This window comes from Furipterus horrens, unplaced genomic scaffold, assembly GCF_987537825.1.
Source record: "Furipterus horrens unplaced genomic scaffold, mFurHor1.1.pri manual_scaffold_5, whole genome shotgun sequence".
Lineage (NCBI taxonomy): Eukaryota > Metazoa > Chordata > Mammalia > Chiroptera > Furipteridae > Furipterus > Furipterus horrens.
Window position 1 is genome coordinate 95,861,025 of NW_028327175.1, and position 16,821 is coordinate 95,877,845.

At 47.0% G+C, this 16,821-nt stretch overlaps 1 protein-coding gene and 1 pseudogene across 1 annotated transcript in view; both read left to right on the top strand.

Annotated features, from left to right (window-relative positions):
• Positions 1–6,104: 6,104 nt before the first annotated feature.
• The window catches only part of HIP1 (huntingtin interacting protein 1), a 145,986-nt gene continuing 135,269 nt past the window's right edge, over positions 6,105–16,821 (top strand). Inside the window, exon 1 of the mRNA XM_090276865.1 lies at positions 6,105–6,276. Coding sequence (XP_090132991.1) covers positions 6,157–6,276 — 120 coding nt within the window. The 5' untranslated portion in view covers positions 6,105–6,156. The remainder of the gene's footprint in view (positions 6,277–16,821) is intronic.
• On the top strand, positions 14,957–15,179 carry LOC150009081 (small nucleolar RNA SNORA73 family; annotated as a pseudogene).

The window sequence follows — 16,821 nt, forward strand, 5'->3', positions numbered from 1 at the left end:
ATTGTACATGCCCGGAATGGGGATAAAACCTGCAACCTAGGTATGTGCCCTGACTGGGAGTCAAACCCATAACCCTTCAGCTATGAAATGACACTCCAACCAGCTGAGTCACACTACCCAAGGTGAGGATTGAGGGTTTTTGTTGTTCTTTTTGGCATTTGGTTATCCAATTGTTCTAGCACCTTTTATTGAAAATATTATCTTTCTTCCATTGAATTGCCTTGTACCTTTGTGGAAAATCAATCGACCATGTATGTATGGGCCCATTTCTGGGCTCTCTAATCTGTTCTATTGGTCAATATATCTACCTTTTCACCAATACCACACTGTTTTGATTACTGTAGCCTTATAAGTCTTGTTCTTGTAATATAAGTAGTGAAATGTATTCTTTTTCAGTTTTCAATATTTTAAGTCCTTTACCTTTCTCTACAAATTTTAGAATCATCTTAGCCTTTTTTTTACAAAATAGCTTGCTGGAAATTTTATTGGAACTGCATCAAATCTATAGGTTAAGTTTGGAAGAACTGACATCTTAACAAAATTGAATCTCAGATCCATAAACATGGTGCATTTCTTCATTATTTGTCTTCCTTACTTTCTTTCAGCAATGTTTTATAGTTTTCAGTGTATATGTCTTTCATGTCTTATGACAAATTTGTTTCTAAGTACTCCATAATTTTGATGCTATCATATATGGTATCATTTATACATTTCAATTTATGATTGTTAATTGCTAGTGTATAGAAATGCAACTGAATTTCATATACTGACTCTGATTCCTGTAGCCTTGGTAAACTCTCTTAAGAGTTCAGTAAGAAGAAAACAACCCAATTAAAAGATAGGCCAAAAATATTAAGAAAATTCAGGATATTTGCATAGCCTCAAAGTATCTCCTGCAATTTTTTATTAATTAAAAAGGAAAAAGTAGTGGAGAAAAATAATAGACCACCAAGAGATTGAGCTTATCAACAATAATAAGGTATATTGATAGTATGTACCCCCAAGAGAATGGGTGAAGGAGGGCACATTGCCTCTGTGCTACTATTTTTACCAGAAATTCATAACCTCAAACTAGTCATAAGAAAATATCAGGTAAGTTCAAACTGAGGAACAGCCTACAAAATATCTGGTCAGTATTATTCAAAAGTGTCTCATTCAAACTATTAAAACATGTGTTCTTGGGCTCCAGGAACCTGTAGGAAGAGTGTAATCAGCTTATATAACTTCATACCAGATACTAAATCAGATCCAGATTAGGTCTGGGGTGGGACAGACTTCACCAGTTATGGAGAGGCAGATAATCATACTTATCCCCCTGTTGGTTTCTCAGAGATTAGGATTCCATGCCCCCAAATCGGCATCCATAGAAGGTATAAAACAAGTGGTTCCAACTGCTGGGAGAGACAGTAAGAACTAATGGAAAGTAGTAGCATCCTATAGTTCATATCCTGGAGGATGGTTTCCCTCAACCCCTGGCAAAGGTTTTTGCTGCTGGGGCAAGTGAGATATCCTTTAAATTTTTTTAAAAATATTTTATTTATTTATTTGTGGAGAGAGGAGTAGGGAGGGAGAAAGAGAGGGAGAGAAACATTATTGTGTGAGAGAAACATCGATGGGTTGCCTCTCACATGCCCCCAGCTGGGGACCTGGCTGACAACTCAGGCTTGTGCCCTGACTGGTTCACAGGCTGATGCTCAAGCCATTCAGCCACACCAACCAGGGTGAAATATCCTTATTTTTAATTCTTAGTTTCACAAAAGAAGGTAACTCGATTGAGTCTTTTTCCACAGGGTGCCTCCAAACCACAAATTCCTAATTCTTATTCTGGTTTATTCTAATAAGGAGTAAAATGATCCCTTAACCCCTGTTTAAAGGGCCCTTGTTTATTGAAGCATAAACTCGACAAAGGATTATAAATCACTCTCTAGCTGGGTCCAGAATGTGGGGTGGTTGCAGGACTAAAAACTGGCACACAGAGGTAATATTATTATGAAATTTGTCTGTTTTCCTGGTAGGTATATTCCTTTGAGCTCCCTGGGCTGAGACCCTCCTGGACGCCCCCAGATTTAGTCTCCACTCTTCTGTACTCTGCTCTGTGTCTAGAAGGGGGTGGGGGGGTGGGAGCAGTACGTAGGTATTGAGGTATCCAGGTATCGCCCTTACCTCTGGCTTCCAACTGGGTTTGGCACTAGTAGGAAACCAGAGGATGGGAGAGAAAGAGAAAGAGAAGAGAGAGAGAGAGAGAGAGAGAGAGAGAGAGAGAGAGAGAGAGAGAGAGAGAGAGAGAGAGAGAGAGAGAGTGGGATCTCCCAGTGACTGGTCTACCTAAGGCCACAGCTCTTGTCAGGAGCCTCCTCTCCTGTGACTAGAGCTTCTAACTGGTTCCACTACAGCTCCCCTGCCTTGTTCCTTCAGGGATGGGCTGGTAACAGCTTCCCTCCTGTTCTAATCCCTGAGTGCTTCACCCTCTTTGGCTGATCCCCTTATTCTAAGTCACACCTTTGTACAAGTTCCTTCTTTAACTTTCAATCAGCCCTTCCAGAGTGCGATCCCTCTCCTTCTGTGGCTCTGAGTGATACATCTTCACAACCCCCAAACAATCACAAACATGATACTCGTCTATTATCTTTATCTCCTAACAGGGCACCCTTTACTGATAACACCTCCCTAGTCCTACCCTCTTGGCCTCGGTGCTTCTTCTATTTCTTCAATTCTTCCTCCTCAGGCTCCTCTGTTTTCACACATCATCTGCTTATTGGCCAAGTCCATGTTGACATTGCTTTGCTTAAAACTGAAGTCATTTCCTCTTCATCATCCAGCATGCTACTACCATGCTCCTCTACTCAGTGTCATCTCCATATGCCCAGACACAAAGCCTCAAACATGGGTGACAGTGAACCTCTTCCCAGAGGAACCCAAGGAGAGCCACTTCAAAGCCTCCCATGTAAACACAGTTTCAGAAAAAGTGAAACCAGTGTGTTTGAGGCAATTCCCCTCCATCCCATAGCCACGCTTAAATCCTGATTCTAGAGAAATTCTGGCCCCACCACTGCCTCCTCTCTTCCAGCATTCCCTTTGTCCAAGCCTGATTCACTAACCTCCACAGGACAGAACATTCTCTTCTATATTCTAGTGCAGGGCCTCACTGTCTCTCCCCTATTGCTGGAGTCTCCCCATCAGTTTCCTCCCTTCCCTCTCCCGCTGAGATCTCATCCACACAATGCCAGCCTGGCAAAGCACAGATCTGAGCAAGTATTCAGTGGCTCCCTCATGCCTGCGAAGGCCCACTCACTCTTTCATTTCACTTCTCTACTCAATGTGTAAATTTTTATTGTGGAAGAAAAAGGGCCACATATTAACCTGACAAGCTCAGTGTAGGAAACAAGGAAACAGTGACTCCCATACCAGTAGAAAATCAGTAGTAACAAAGGGCAAATGTAATTAAAGGGTTTTAAGGGCAAATGTAATTAGAGGATCTCTGAGTACGGAGTTGACAGCATTAGCACATTTACAAATCACAAAAGGGGCATTTAGAAATGGCATTAGATTGTAACTCCAGAGTAACCAGTAATGGAGAAACAGGGGAGAAGGAGAAGGGAGGGGGAGCTAATCACGTTAGGGAGGGGGAGCTAAAGGCATTACTATAAAACCACTTTTCTTTGTCTTCTTGGCGCACACATTCTCCTGGCTGAGGGTGCGCCAGACTCTGCGGACTCATGAATAAACGCCTCACTTTGCTGCTCAGGTCCTGTGTCCCGGTGTTTATTGTGAGCATTTCTCACACTTAGGAAAGGGCTCCGAGGTAGCCTTACAAACTCAAGAGTCCTAAAGTAACCGCAAAGAATGGTTTAAAATTAAGACGTTAATTAGAAGCTTACCCTGGCTGGTTTGGCTCAGTGGATTGAGCGTCGGCCTGCGAGCTAAGTGTCGCTGGTTCGATCTTCCAGTCAGGGCACATCAGAGAAGGAAAACTCTGACTCCAAAAAACCTCCGCTGCCTTGCGGCATACCTCTTCAGGCGAAAGGCTAACGGAGTAAATCCCGACAGAAAATCCGGAGCCGGAGTCCCTAAGGCGGTTTGACGTTGTAGTCAACACCGGCAACTCCTGCGGCGCACCTGAAGCCAAGCTGTATTGACTCCGTCTTTCCCTTGGAGCCTTCAGCTGCGAAGAGAGGGGGGGTCTGCTGCATGGGCAACAGCAGACCCTCCATATCACCCTGCCCAGGCTCTGTAGCTTCAGCTTCACTGGAGAGGACACTCCAGCGTCATCGCAAGATGTCGATTCAACACGGGAGGAGACAGATACCGTGTCACTCCCGAGTCGGACTGCACAGCCATTCTCGGCGGTGCAGATAGACTCTTAAGAAGCTACACCATCGTCTCTCGAGACGGACGGCTGCCGACGACGAATTAGAAGCAGCTCCTGGTAGTTAGTCCTGTCCTAGGCCAGTATTTTTCCCCAACAAAGGTCAATTTTTACCTTAGCTAAGCCTGTCTATTGTATTTTTGCATCCATACTAACATACCTTTGGAATGTCAAGTAACTTCCCCTTTCCCCACACTCCTTGGGCACAAGCTGAGACCACAATCCCCTCTTTGTTATTGTTATCATTCTCATGTTCATTGTTGACTGTTAACTATCCTTTACCCACCAAGGTAAAAGAAGTATGTGTCCATTATTTCACCTTTTATCCAATCCCAGAGGTTTCCCGCTTTGCTTTCTCCAGCCTCCCCTAATCTATCACCAATGGACTTCCTGTAACCGCCTTAGGGCTCCTCCTTTGATTCTAATGTATAAAATAAGGTGCTAAACTGCCTTTCTCCAGAGCATTTCTCAATCCTTGAGATGTTGCTTCTTAGCAATTGTCATCATCTTGGCTTAGATAAACTCACCACAAATTCTCTACAGGTCTGAATGTTTCTTAAGTTGACATTATCAAAAGGATTTTATTTACTTATTTTTAGAGAGAGAAGGGAGGAGAAAGAGAGGAAGGAAACATCAATGCGTGGTTGCCTCTCGCACGCTCCCAGCTGGGAACCTGGCTCGCAACCCAGTCATGTGCCCTGACTGGGAATTGAACTCGAGACCTTTTGGTTCGCAGGGGGTTATTCAATCCACTGAACAGGGCTCTATTTTTTTTTTTAATTAAAAAAAATTTAATGCCTTTCTTTGCTTTGACTTTCAAAGCCCGCCCCCCCCCCCCAAATTTATGGACACTGTCTCTAACTTTCTTCATAGCATCTTTGTTAAGCATCACACTTCCCTCTGCCGGTCGGTACCTTGGCTGACGCCCGAGCAGAATGGGAAGGGTATCCCAAAACCAAGGATAGACAGAAAGTGTCCACTGGGGTTTCTACCAACGAATACTTTCTGGCTGGGTCCAGATGTGGAGAGGTTTGGAAGGAGGGTGCAGGAGATTCCAACTAACTCAGCCCAGCGCTCCGGAGGAGGCAATCATTGCAAGAGACTGGCAGGGATTCAGGTCGGGGTCAAGATAAGGGAGGAAGCCGAGGGAACTGGGTGGAGCCCGCCACCCACAGCGGCCAGGGCTGGCAGATGCTGACCCATCCTGCGGAAGCGGAGCCTGGGGGCAGCGCTCCAACCGCCAGGCCGATCCATCCCGAGGTCCCCGACCCGAAAGAAGTAAATAGGGTATTTCAGGCGGGCCAGAAGTCCCTGCGGGAAGCCCGACTCCGGGCCAGGGTGACCCCGTTCACAACGCGAGGACTCAGCAGCGCCGGGGCAGGAGAGCGGGGCTCGCGGGGAAGGAGCAGGGACTGGGATCGGGGAGGGCGGTGCACCAGCATCGGGGGAGTGGCGGGAGAGGGCAGATCAGGGCCTTCCCCAGGCTCCGCCCCCGGCCCCACCAGGGGCGGTGGGACCCAATGATGGACAGTCTTCCGGGCCGGTCACCATGCGCCCGGCGGTCCAGAGGGCTCGGCCTGGCGGGGCGCACCCGGGGCTTCGGAGGAGTCGGGGGCGGGTGGGGGAAGCCTCTCCGTGGGGCGGGGCCTCTGGGGAGTGGCAGCGCTCCCAACCAATGAGAGGCGGCAGCTGTCCCGTTAGCGCCGGATCCCAGCGGGCCGGGCGGGGCGGACGGCGCCGTGGGGATCCCGACGCGGCCGAGCGGCCCAGACTCGGCTCTGCTAGGAAACATGGACCGGATGGCCAGCTCCATGAAGCAGGTGCCCAATCCCCTGCCCAAAGTGCTGAGCCGGCGCGGGGTCGGCGCTGGGATGGAAGCAGCGGAGCGGGAGAGCTTCGAGCGGACTCAGGTGAGGACCGGGGGGGACCCCGTAGGCATGCGTGCCTGGGGCATCCCGAGATTCTTGGTGTGCCGGATGGGCTTTGGAGGGAGTAGGGGTCTTGCAGGCCAAGGGAAGGAAGGGGCAAGGGGGCCGGGAGAGGGGGTATCTTGTGCGCAGGTTTAGGCGACCTGGGGAGGTCGGGGACCCGTGCATCCCAGCTGGCCTAGGGGAAAGGCAGGGCGGCTCCGAGGAGCTAACGAGATCGGTACGGCTTGGCTGAGGAGAGCGGGTCGCTGCGGAGCAGTGCTGGGGTCACAGAGGCGGTGACAGGAGAAAGAACCGAAAAGCTACGAAATGGAAGTGCCCCTAGGCAGGGGGAGTGCGTTGGGGAGCCACTTTGAGACTCAAGTGTGGCAGCAAAGAGTGGGGTGCTGGGTTGGGGATGTGAAGGGTCCGGGATGTAACGAGTCTGGAGCCCTTTCCTCCTCTCAGTCGCTTCTCAGTTGCATTGACTTTCCCCCCACCCCTGGTACTCCCTTCCTGGTGCCTCTTGCTTAGCTCACACCACCTCCAGCTGTCGGCCCTCGGAGGCTGGGCCAAAGGGGTTTGAGCGGTGAGAAGGAATGTAGGAAATGCGAAGTGTGGCCGAGCTTGGAAAATAACTGGGGGCTGCAGGAGGGGGCGGCCAGCGGCAGGAATGGAGGTGCTTGGCCCGACAGTCCAATGCTGTTAGGATGAGCTAGCTACCCAGTGGTGCCCTGACTTGGGGTCTCGATTTCATTCTCCAAGATGTGCCTGACAGCTAATAGGCAGACTGCCCTAGATGTCCAGCCTGACCAGGGCTGGGGGCCAAAATTCCTCTGTGTCATCAACAAAAAGCCACAATCCATTTTTGCCTCAGAGTTTTAATGCCTGGTGTATTGATTTGACTGAATTAAGCTGACATGCTTATAGTGTTCATCAGCTCGTTTGTATGCAAGATCCATTTCAAAGGGTGCAGTACTTCTTTTAATCCCAGTGCCAAAGTTGTTTAGGCAGATTGGTTCTTCGCTCCTCCTCTCAGAGTGGAACCTTTGAAGATCCAGCTGGGCCTCCATTGCCAGAGGGCTGGTTCCCCTGCTCTGTTCGGCTCCCCCCCGCCACGCCTCCGCAAACTTTTAAATAGAAAAGATTGTGAGGACCTAGGTGTTCTATGTATGGAATTTTGGAAAGAATAAAGCTTTACACCTCAGGGGCTTCATCCTTTCCCCTTTACAGCCCCTTGCAGGTGTGTCTGGGTGATGTTAAAGTAAGGCATGTCCTCTCCCAGGGTCATCCTACCCCAGGCAGGATGGGAGAGGTTGCCATTCACTCCTGCCACTCAAGATGCAGCTGGGTTTGAGGCTTGTTCTCTGGCTTTGTGAACTCGTCGGCAGCCGTCCGTCTCGAGAGACGATGGTGTAGCTTCTTAAGAGTCTATCTGCACCGCCGAGAATGGCTGTGCAGTCCGACTCGGGAGTGACACGGTATCTGTCTCCTCCCGTGTTGAATCGACATCTTGCGATGTCGCTGGAGTGTCCTCTCCAGTGAAGCTGAAGCTACAGAGCCTGGGCAGGGTGATATGGAGGGTCTGATGTTGCCCATGCAGCAGACCCCCCTCTCTTCGCAGCTGAAGGATCCAAGGGAAAGACGGAGTCAATACAGCTTGGCTTCAGGTGCGCCGCAGGAGTTGCCGGTGTTGACTACAACGTCAAACCGCCTTAGGGACTCCGACTCCGGATTTTCTGTCGGGGTTTACTCCCCTAGCCTTTCCCCTGAAGAGGTATGCCGCAAGGCAGCGGAGGTTTTTTGGAATCAGAGTTTTCCTTCTCTGATGTGCCCTGACTGGAAGATCGAACCAGCGACACTTAGCTCGCAGGCCGACGCTCAATCCACTGAGCCAAACCAGCCAGGGTAAGCTTTGTGAACTGGAGTGCTGAAAAGGAGGAAGCTTTCCTTGCCATCCGCCTTGGGTGTGGCTGTCTCCACTAGCTGCCTGGTCACATGAAGCTTCTTGCCCCAGGAAACAGTGTGAATATTCTTTTCCTTTTTTTAGATGGAAAAGGGAAATAAATAGGTGTTATTTTATGATGCCCCATTCCTTCTAGAGTCTCAAATAAGTAAAAACTGGAGCAATAAAGAAATAAAATCTTGACCCATTATAATGGTGGAAATTAGGTTTGTGAAAGTTTCCACCCATGACTGATGTGTTCCCTCACTATCCAGGGACATCCCAATGAGGAGAGTCTAGATTATTCTGTGGAACACTTGTAATCGGCTAAATTTGACCTAGTGTTGAGGGTAGTGTGGGAGTGAGTAGGTAATCAAGAGCAGGAAAAGGGAGTTTTCCTTTTGGGAGGTGAGAGAGTGAAAAAAAGAAAAGGGAACAAGCCTAAAACTTAGCATCAGTCAATCTGCAAAAATTTGTTTTGTTTAATGACTACCTATCAAATGTATTATGATATATAAAAAAAGTTAGAAGAAAAAATGTTTAATGAGTTGAAAGACCATGAGAATCAGCCAAGGTATAGTGATAATTGTAACTAATTAGTGTTTTGCACTGTTCTAAATACTTTATTGTATTATCTTCTTTAAGCTTGACAAGAACATATTAGGTAGGGTATCAGCCACATTTTCCAGGAGGAAATGGAGGCCCAGAGAGGTTAAATAACCTGCCCAAGGTCACACAGCTGGAATTTGCCTCTGACTACTGGGCAGAGCACTGGCATTGGAGCTAGAAGAGGTTTGAGTTTTATGGCTGGGCATGTGGATAGGCTGTGTGGCTTCAGGGAAGTTGTTTAACCTTTCTGAGCCTCCATTTCTTTTTTCTTTTTTTTTTTTAATAAAGTACTTGTTTTAAAATCTTTTTTTAAATGTAATTTCCCTTTATTTATTTATTTATTTTTCAAGAGAGGGGAAGGGAGAGAGAGAGAGGGAGAGAAACATGAATGTGTGGTTGTCTCTCGCGCGCCCCCAGCTGGGGACCTGGCCCGCAACCTAGGTATGTGCCCTGACTGGGAATTGAACCAGCTACAATTTGGTTCTCAGGCCGGCCCTCAATCCACAGAACCACACCAGCCAGGGCATAAAGTACATTTTTAATAAATTAGAGTACACAAAAATTTTGATTTTAGCTAGTTTCATAAGTCTGTTATTTTTTTGAGTCTATTTTATTGATTATGTTGTTACAATAGGTCCAGTTTTTTCCCCTTTACTCCCCTCTGCCCAGCACCACCCCTCCCCTGCCTCCATTTCTTTATTGTAAAATAAAGACAATACTTGTGGGGATTAATTTAAATAATATGTGTGAAGGCATTTTGTGAACCGTGGAACATTATTTCAGTGATTATTGCTATAATCTGACTAGGGAGATAAGACATAAGAAAGCACAGTGTAAGTAATCGTGCAGGTTGTGTTTAATGCTTCAGTAGAGGGACAGAAGAGTTACTAGGTAATTCGATCATTACCAAGAGCATGTGCATAAAGTACAGGCTGTGGGGGTGGGAAAGGGTAGGAAGCCCTCACCCAGGACTGAACCCCTTTCAGCATGAATTCACACTTGCTGGGTGTGTGGGGGGGCGGCGGGGGCGAGGATTGGGCATTCCAGGAATGGGGAATGGCATCAGGAAACATCTGGACATGAGTGTGGATGACACGAATTGGCTGAGATGAAGACAGAAGCAGAATTGGCCACTCCTACCTGCTGCCTCATACTGTCACCATTTCTATGTTGCTTTCAGTTAACTATGAGCTTCCTGAGGCAGGCTGTGTCCTCAGATGCCTGAGGCTTGTGTTAGTGGTGAGCTGGTTATAAGTGAAGGATAGAAAATGACTGGTTAGCTCCAGCAGGGAAGCCCTAGCCTGAGTGGGTTACTCAGCTCTGGACTACAGAGGACAACTGAAGTTACTTGATGTTTTTCCCTCCAAATTTCCTCTTGGTACAGCCTTGCTTCCTACATTATTACTCGGGAGCCTGCCTCATGCCCATCAGAGGACTCTGATTTCTTTGCCTTGCTTCTGGTCAGGCCAGTATCCTGGCAGTGCCCTCTGACTATCCTTGTTTCCTCCCTCTGCCAGCCTCTTCCGGGAAGCCTTCCCTCTCTTGTTCTCCTGGCATCATCCTCACACTTCACACAGTCACTGTTCTGCCAGAGTGGGGACCCCAGACTCACCTGCCACAGCCTCCATCTCCAGCTAGATCCCTGGTATGACTTCTATTCAGTCCATCAAAAGCAACCTTCAGGTTCTAGGAAAATGAAAAGTTGTTCTTGCTCTCAAAATAGCTGCTGTAATAATAAACCCCTGCCTGGAGCATTTTATAAAGCATGTATTAGCCGTCATTGGGCTATATGATGGTTAAGTAGTATCTCCCTGACTTTATGGATGAGAGCTTGGTAACTTACCTAGGACCACTGTTTGGTGAATGAAAGGGGTGGAATTCAAACCCAGGATTCCAGGTTCCAGGTCTCCAGCCCCTGCCACCACACTGTCCTCAGATTGCCAATTCTAGATGGCGATTTGAAATGAACCAGGTAGGCTGCAACTCACAAACAAAATATCCTGTTTGTATTTACTTAGCTAGAATATAGTTTTCTCTTGGTTTGTTTACTTTTTTCAACCTTCATTTAGTGAGCGAGCGCATACCGTGGAGGGGACATGGAGATGCAGCTCATGAGTCAGCAGGGAGGTGGACCAGCCACTGCGCGGCTCCTCTATATCGAGGACAGAGGACCTGCAGCACCAGCCTCCCTCGAGTCCTGACCAGTGCAGGACCTGCTGAACCTGAGCCTGCATTTCAATCAGAGCCCCACTGGTCCTGTGCACACTGAAATTTCAGCAGCTGTGCTCTGTGGCACGTGAATGCTGGGATCCAAGGGGAGAGGCTGGGGCCCTGGAAATACAGAGGAGCCCTTAGAGAGTCACAGTTTCTTCAGGTGGAGCCCATCACAGAGTACAGAATCCTAATGAATTGCGTGTTGGGAAGAGCCAGGAGATTTGGGTTCTAGAGAAGAAGAGACAGAAACAAATATTTATTAAGGGGCTGCTGGGTACTAGGAACATGTTAGGTGATTTCTCTCCACTATTCTATTTTAATAGCTCAGACTGAGAGAGGACAAGTGGCTTGTCCAAGTTCACACAGTGAGTAAAGAGAGAAGACAGGGCTTTAAAATTGGACGGCCAAGTCTTCTTCTCCATGTTTAAGTCAGGTGTTTCTGCCACCTTGTCCATGATCTTCAGCAGACACTCAGCCTTCGATTCATCAGCTGAAAAGTTTAAGAGTTGGCTAAGAGGGGTCAGTGGTTCTCAACCCTGGATGTACAGGAATGACTTCTTACATAAAAGTTACCCCTGTCTCCTCCTTGCTCCCTTAGTTGGTACTGAAAATATAGAAAGGACACCAACAACTTTCTTTGGGTCTATGGTTTCCTCTGACTCATACTAATGATAATGGCCAATATTTACTGCACTTACTATGTGTGATTAGTAAAGACCTTACATGGACCACCCCTTTCAATTCTTGCAACAAATTTACAAATTATAATCCCTACTGTATAGATTAGAAAATTGAGGCTTAAGAGAGGTTAATAAGTAGCTCAAGGTTCTGAACTAAGTGACAGAGCTGAGGCTCAGACCCAGGAAAACCAACCCCAGAGCCAGCCCCCTCTGGCTGTCTTCCTCCTTCCTCCCACTCACTGTTGGGGTCCCCAAGCTCTGTCCTCACCCCACGTCTCTTTTACCTCCTGTTCACTTCCTCTTCCCTCACCACTATCTGATGGCTTCTGGTCTCACCGCCATGACGCTGACTCCCCACATCTCCCTCCTGACTTGCTAGCCCGGGTGACCACTTTCTATTGGACATTTCTCCCCTGGATAAACCACACATGCCCCAAACTCAGTTTAGGCATCTCCAGTCTCCAAATACCTGTGTCTGGGCCCCATCATCTCCTTGGCATCAGTTCTGTGTCCTCCTTCCCTCTTGCCCTCACATTCACTTTCTGTTCCATGACACTTCTCTTGTTCCTTTGCTTCTCACTGTTCCTGCCCTTATTACTTGTCTGCGTTGTTGTAATCCCATTCTCCCTGTCTTCCCAAATCGCCTGGTACCAGATGGATTGTCTCTAAAGCCCAACACTGTTTCTATAACTCCCTTTTTTTCAAGAATGTTTGCTGGCTCCCCAGAGACGCTGTATGATGTGGCACCAGCAGGGTCCCTACTTCCTATCCTTTTCAGGCCTTAATGTACACTGCCTCCTTCCACTGGACAGTCCGTGCAGTCTGGTTTCCGCTAGATTATATATTCAAGTGAGCAGGGGCCTCTAGCTACTGTATGTCTCTCCCATTCATCCAAGCAAGCCCGCACCTTGACTTCCCTTCTAGACTGTAAGCTCTTAGGGACAGCGTCTGGGTCTCAGGGCCTTGCATGAGGCAGGCAGTGTGGCCTGTTTGTCAAACATGTGAACATAAAACAGCCAGAGGATCTACAGGGAGCCTGGGTACTGAGGCAGGCCCCCTCTTGCAGAGCACTTTTCCTTTGCACATTTTGGAGATTCTTCATCTTTCTCCTTTGATTGCTCTAGTGATTAATTCTTACTAAGTTTCTGTCCTGTGTGCCAGGCCTGTGCACCCAGGTGCCGGGGAATCCCCTGTCCAGTTCCTGAGAGCTAGGCTGGAGAACCCATTTAGGAGAAAGCTGGCAGGGTCTAGAAACAGAATTTGGGCTGAAGGTCACTTTTTGAATTTCTGTAAAGTTTTGAATACTTTATAAGCATTCCAAATCATGGTCTTGGCCTTCCCAGGGCTTCTTTCTTCAGGTGGGACCTTTCTAAGCTAGAAGATATTGCCAGGAAGGGAGAGTGACTGGCCTAGTGTCTCAGGCACCTGGATGTGGCCAGTGGCAGTGGCCATGTGCAGCTGCTGGAGTTTGCAGTGGGGTGTAAGGATGTTAGGATGAGTGCAGAGGGGTATGAGAGCCCTCCCCTGGAGAAAATTTGGCTCTGCTACTGAACTTCTTGTTTCCAAATGAGGAGGCTTGAAAAGATTTCTGAAGATCCTTCCAGCTCTCAAATATTTTAGCTTATAAAACTGTCAATAGGCTTTCACATTGTGGAATAAGGATGTGCATTTCTTCTGAGCTTTCTCTGCTGGCTTGAAAAGTTTCCACATACCCCCTGTGTATGGAATGGGGCCCAGGTACTAGTAACGTGGAGCTCAGGAGAGGATGCTGCTACACCTCAGGAAGGGATTGGGAGTGGCTGTGTGGCTCAGAAGAGCAGATTCCTAGTGCCAGGTGAATACTGAAAGGGTTCCTTGCCTGCAAGGAACTGATGAGGGCCCATTTATGCTCCCCATCCATTGACCCATTTATCCCATGACCTCGTGGAGGAGACCTGGGTAGGGTGTGGGGTACAGCCTGGTGGGCAGGGGGTGGGATGGGGGGGGGGGCGGGTAGTGCTTTGCCTGCATCCAGAGGGTTGATGGCCTGGAGAGATGCCCACCTAGGAAAGGGAATTTGTCAGCCCCACCTCTTGGCAGGGTGGGAGCTGCTTCCTGTTTTCCTGCCCAGGCAGGCAGGGAGGAGCCCTGTTCCCAGCTGTGGGCAGTACCATTCAGGGAGAGGGATGGGGAATAAAGGTGTCCTCTGGCTCAGATGTGGAAAGAGAACTGGGGTCTGAAACGTTGCTGCTGTTGCCTCTGCTATTAGTGCTGTGGGACAGTTCAGGGAGCTGGTCTGGACAGTCCAGGAAGTTGGTGTGGCCGATGGCTCCTGATTTAACAACTAACACTGTTTGTAGTGTATAAAGCACATTTACACATAACCCTTTTTTAGGCACAGAACAACCATGCAGTGGTGAGTTTTCAAGTGTGAACACTGAGGCTCAGAGAGCTTAAGTGACTTGCCTTAATAGCACTCAGGAAGTGGCTGACCTGAGGCTTGAACTTGGTGAATCGGATCTTAGAGATTGTATACTTTCCTTTCCATATATATCTGCCTTTAAAGCTGAAGCATAGTCAGGGGCTGCTAACTTAGAAAAGCTACAGAGATTCCCCCCACCACCCCAGGTCTTTCCCAGTTGATGATTTGGACATTTGAAGTTCCTCCCAGAAGAATGTTTTTGCAAAATACATAACCATCAAAGGGCCTGTATCAAGAATATGTAAGAAACTTAAAAGAAAAAAAAGGACAACCTAATAGAAAAAGAAGCAGGAGGAACTTCACAAAAGAAGATTAGCAAGTGGCTAATAAACATATGAAAAGGTATGCAACTTCTTTAGTAATCAAGAAAATGCAAATTAAAATTACAATGAGATCAGGATGGCTGAAATAAAAATTAAAAAAACCTGACTGTGCCAAGCGTTCCCAAGAATGTGAAACATGTACATACTCATGCACTACTGATGGGGCTGTACCCTGGTGCAACTGCTTTGGAAAACAGTCTGGTATTAGCCTAAAATTGAAGATATGACATTCAATAACTGCTAGCTATATACTGAATAGAAATGCATACATATGCACCAAGAAGAATATTCATAATCATATTTTGTAATAGTCCCAAACTAGAAACAATCTTAAAGTCTACCTACAACAGATGGGTAAATTGTGATATAGTCTCTCACTGGAATGCTATACAAAAATTAATAAACTGTAGTTACATTCAGCAACATGCATGAATCTTACAAAAAAGACATACCAAAAGGACACCTTCTGTGTGCTTCTATTTATATTAAGATAAAAAACTCCCCATGGCTGTCCAGGTGGCATAGGGGAGCATAGGGCTCTGCCCTGTGATGTATGGTCTATTTCCACAACCTTGGGGAGAGAGCGGGGACTTGAATCTGCACCTGCATATTCCTGCAGCTTCTCAGGGTCCTGTGGACAATGACTGAGGTAACAAACCATGCAGGAAACATCTAGGGAAAAAAAAAATTAAAATTAAAAAATAAAAAAAAATAGGCAAAGGTAAACTAATATTAAGGGGTGCTACTTAGATGACAAAACTGTAAAGAATAAAGGGAATGATTACCATGAAAGTCCAGATAAAGGATTATCCTTGGGTGCAGGGGAGGTTAGTAATTGGGAGGGTGTGCAAAAGGAGCTTTGGAGTTGCTGCCATCAGTCTGTTTATTGGCCTGGATGATTATGATCACTTATTAGCTGTACATTTTTGTTTTGTGTAGTTATTTCAAAATACAGAAGGTTAAAAATAACAAACCACTTCCTAGTGAATAGAAGACAGTGTCTTGAGAAGGCTAAGAACCTGCCACTTACACATCTGAGGTCTTTTTCAAATGCAGCCTTCCCTGTGAAAGCAGTTCAGATGCTGCTTCTGATTTATGAATCATGCATTCACAAGCATCTTCCGAGCACTGCTGTAACATGTAGCCAGGAAGTTGAGACCTATCATTAACCCACACTTAGCATGTTGCCCTCGGCTTCCATTCATTTGTCTACCTTCCTTACTGGCAGATGGGCTGTAAGTTCCTCAGCTTTTAGCCATTTTCCTCAGCATCTAGCAGAGAGCTTTATATCAGCTAAGGCTCAGGATGTCTGTGAAATACAAAATAAATTAAGTGATAAAAAGTTCTTAAAGGAAAGAATGAGAAAAGAAAGTGTATCTCCAGGCTCCAAGAAGCATATTTAAATGAAACCAAAGACCTGGGTGATGAATTTTTGGAACACAACCTCAAGTTTAGCTCATGTTGCAAAGATTTAGATCAAGACATTCATAATGAAGCGATGATGAGCCACTATGAGAATCTGGGAACAGGGGGAATGTCATCTGGGAACATGGCAGAGATGCTAACATTCTAACAGTGGTTCTTCGAGGTCTTTGGCTGCGTGGTCCATGGAGCCAGCCCACAATGCAGTTGCTCTGTGTGTTATGTCTTACTCCTCTGTCATATGCTTCCTCTCCCATTTTGGCTGAAAGTAGATGCCTTCTGTTTGGTTTTCCTTGGATGTGTCTTGACTGATGTTATATTCTTCCCTCCCATTTTCCATAATACTTCAGAAACACAGGTATGAGCCACATGGTTTCTTTCAGCAAGATCCAGGGTAACTGCCCCTAGAGTAACAGCGCTCCGCCCAGGGCTCCATGTCTCTGGGCTTGGCATTTGGTAGGCATTCACAAAATCTATGTTGAGTGCCTTATTCATCTTATAACCTTGGGTTCCTGGTGCGTTGTCTAACCCTGAGCGACTCTTGTTAAGAGTATGTGGAATGAAGGATAAAGTATTTTGAATTAAGAACTGAATGAGCACCACCCATTTTTGGTCCCAGTTGTGAACTGTGACCTCTGATGAGCTAACTGTGAACTTGGGTTCTCATGAGCACATTTGGAGCCACCAAGAAGAACGCTGAAGAGATCAGCTCTCTGACGCAACCGTAGCCGTGGGCTAACCGTGGGTGGTTCTCTGTGGACTTCCTCTTGAATGTCAACTCCCTGACTCATGCTTGGAAGTGACTTGAGATCTTGTCTCCTTTGAGATCCTTAATGTAAGATGGGACCTCCCTATACAGTCAAGGCCCATTATTGCTGATAGGAAAAACCCGAC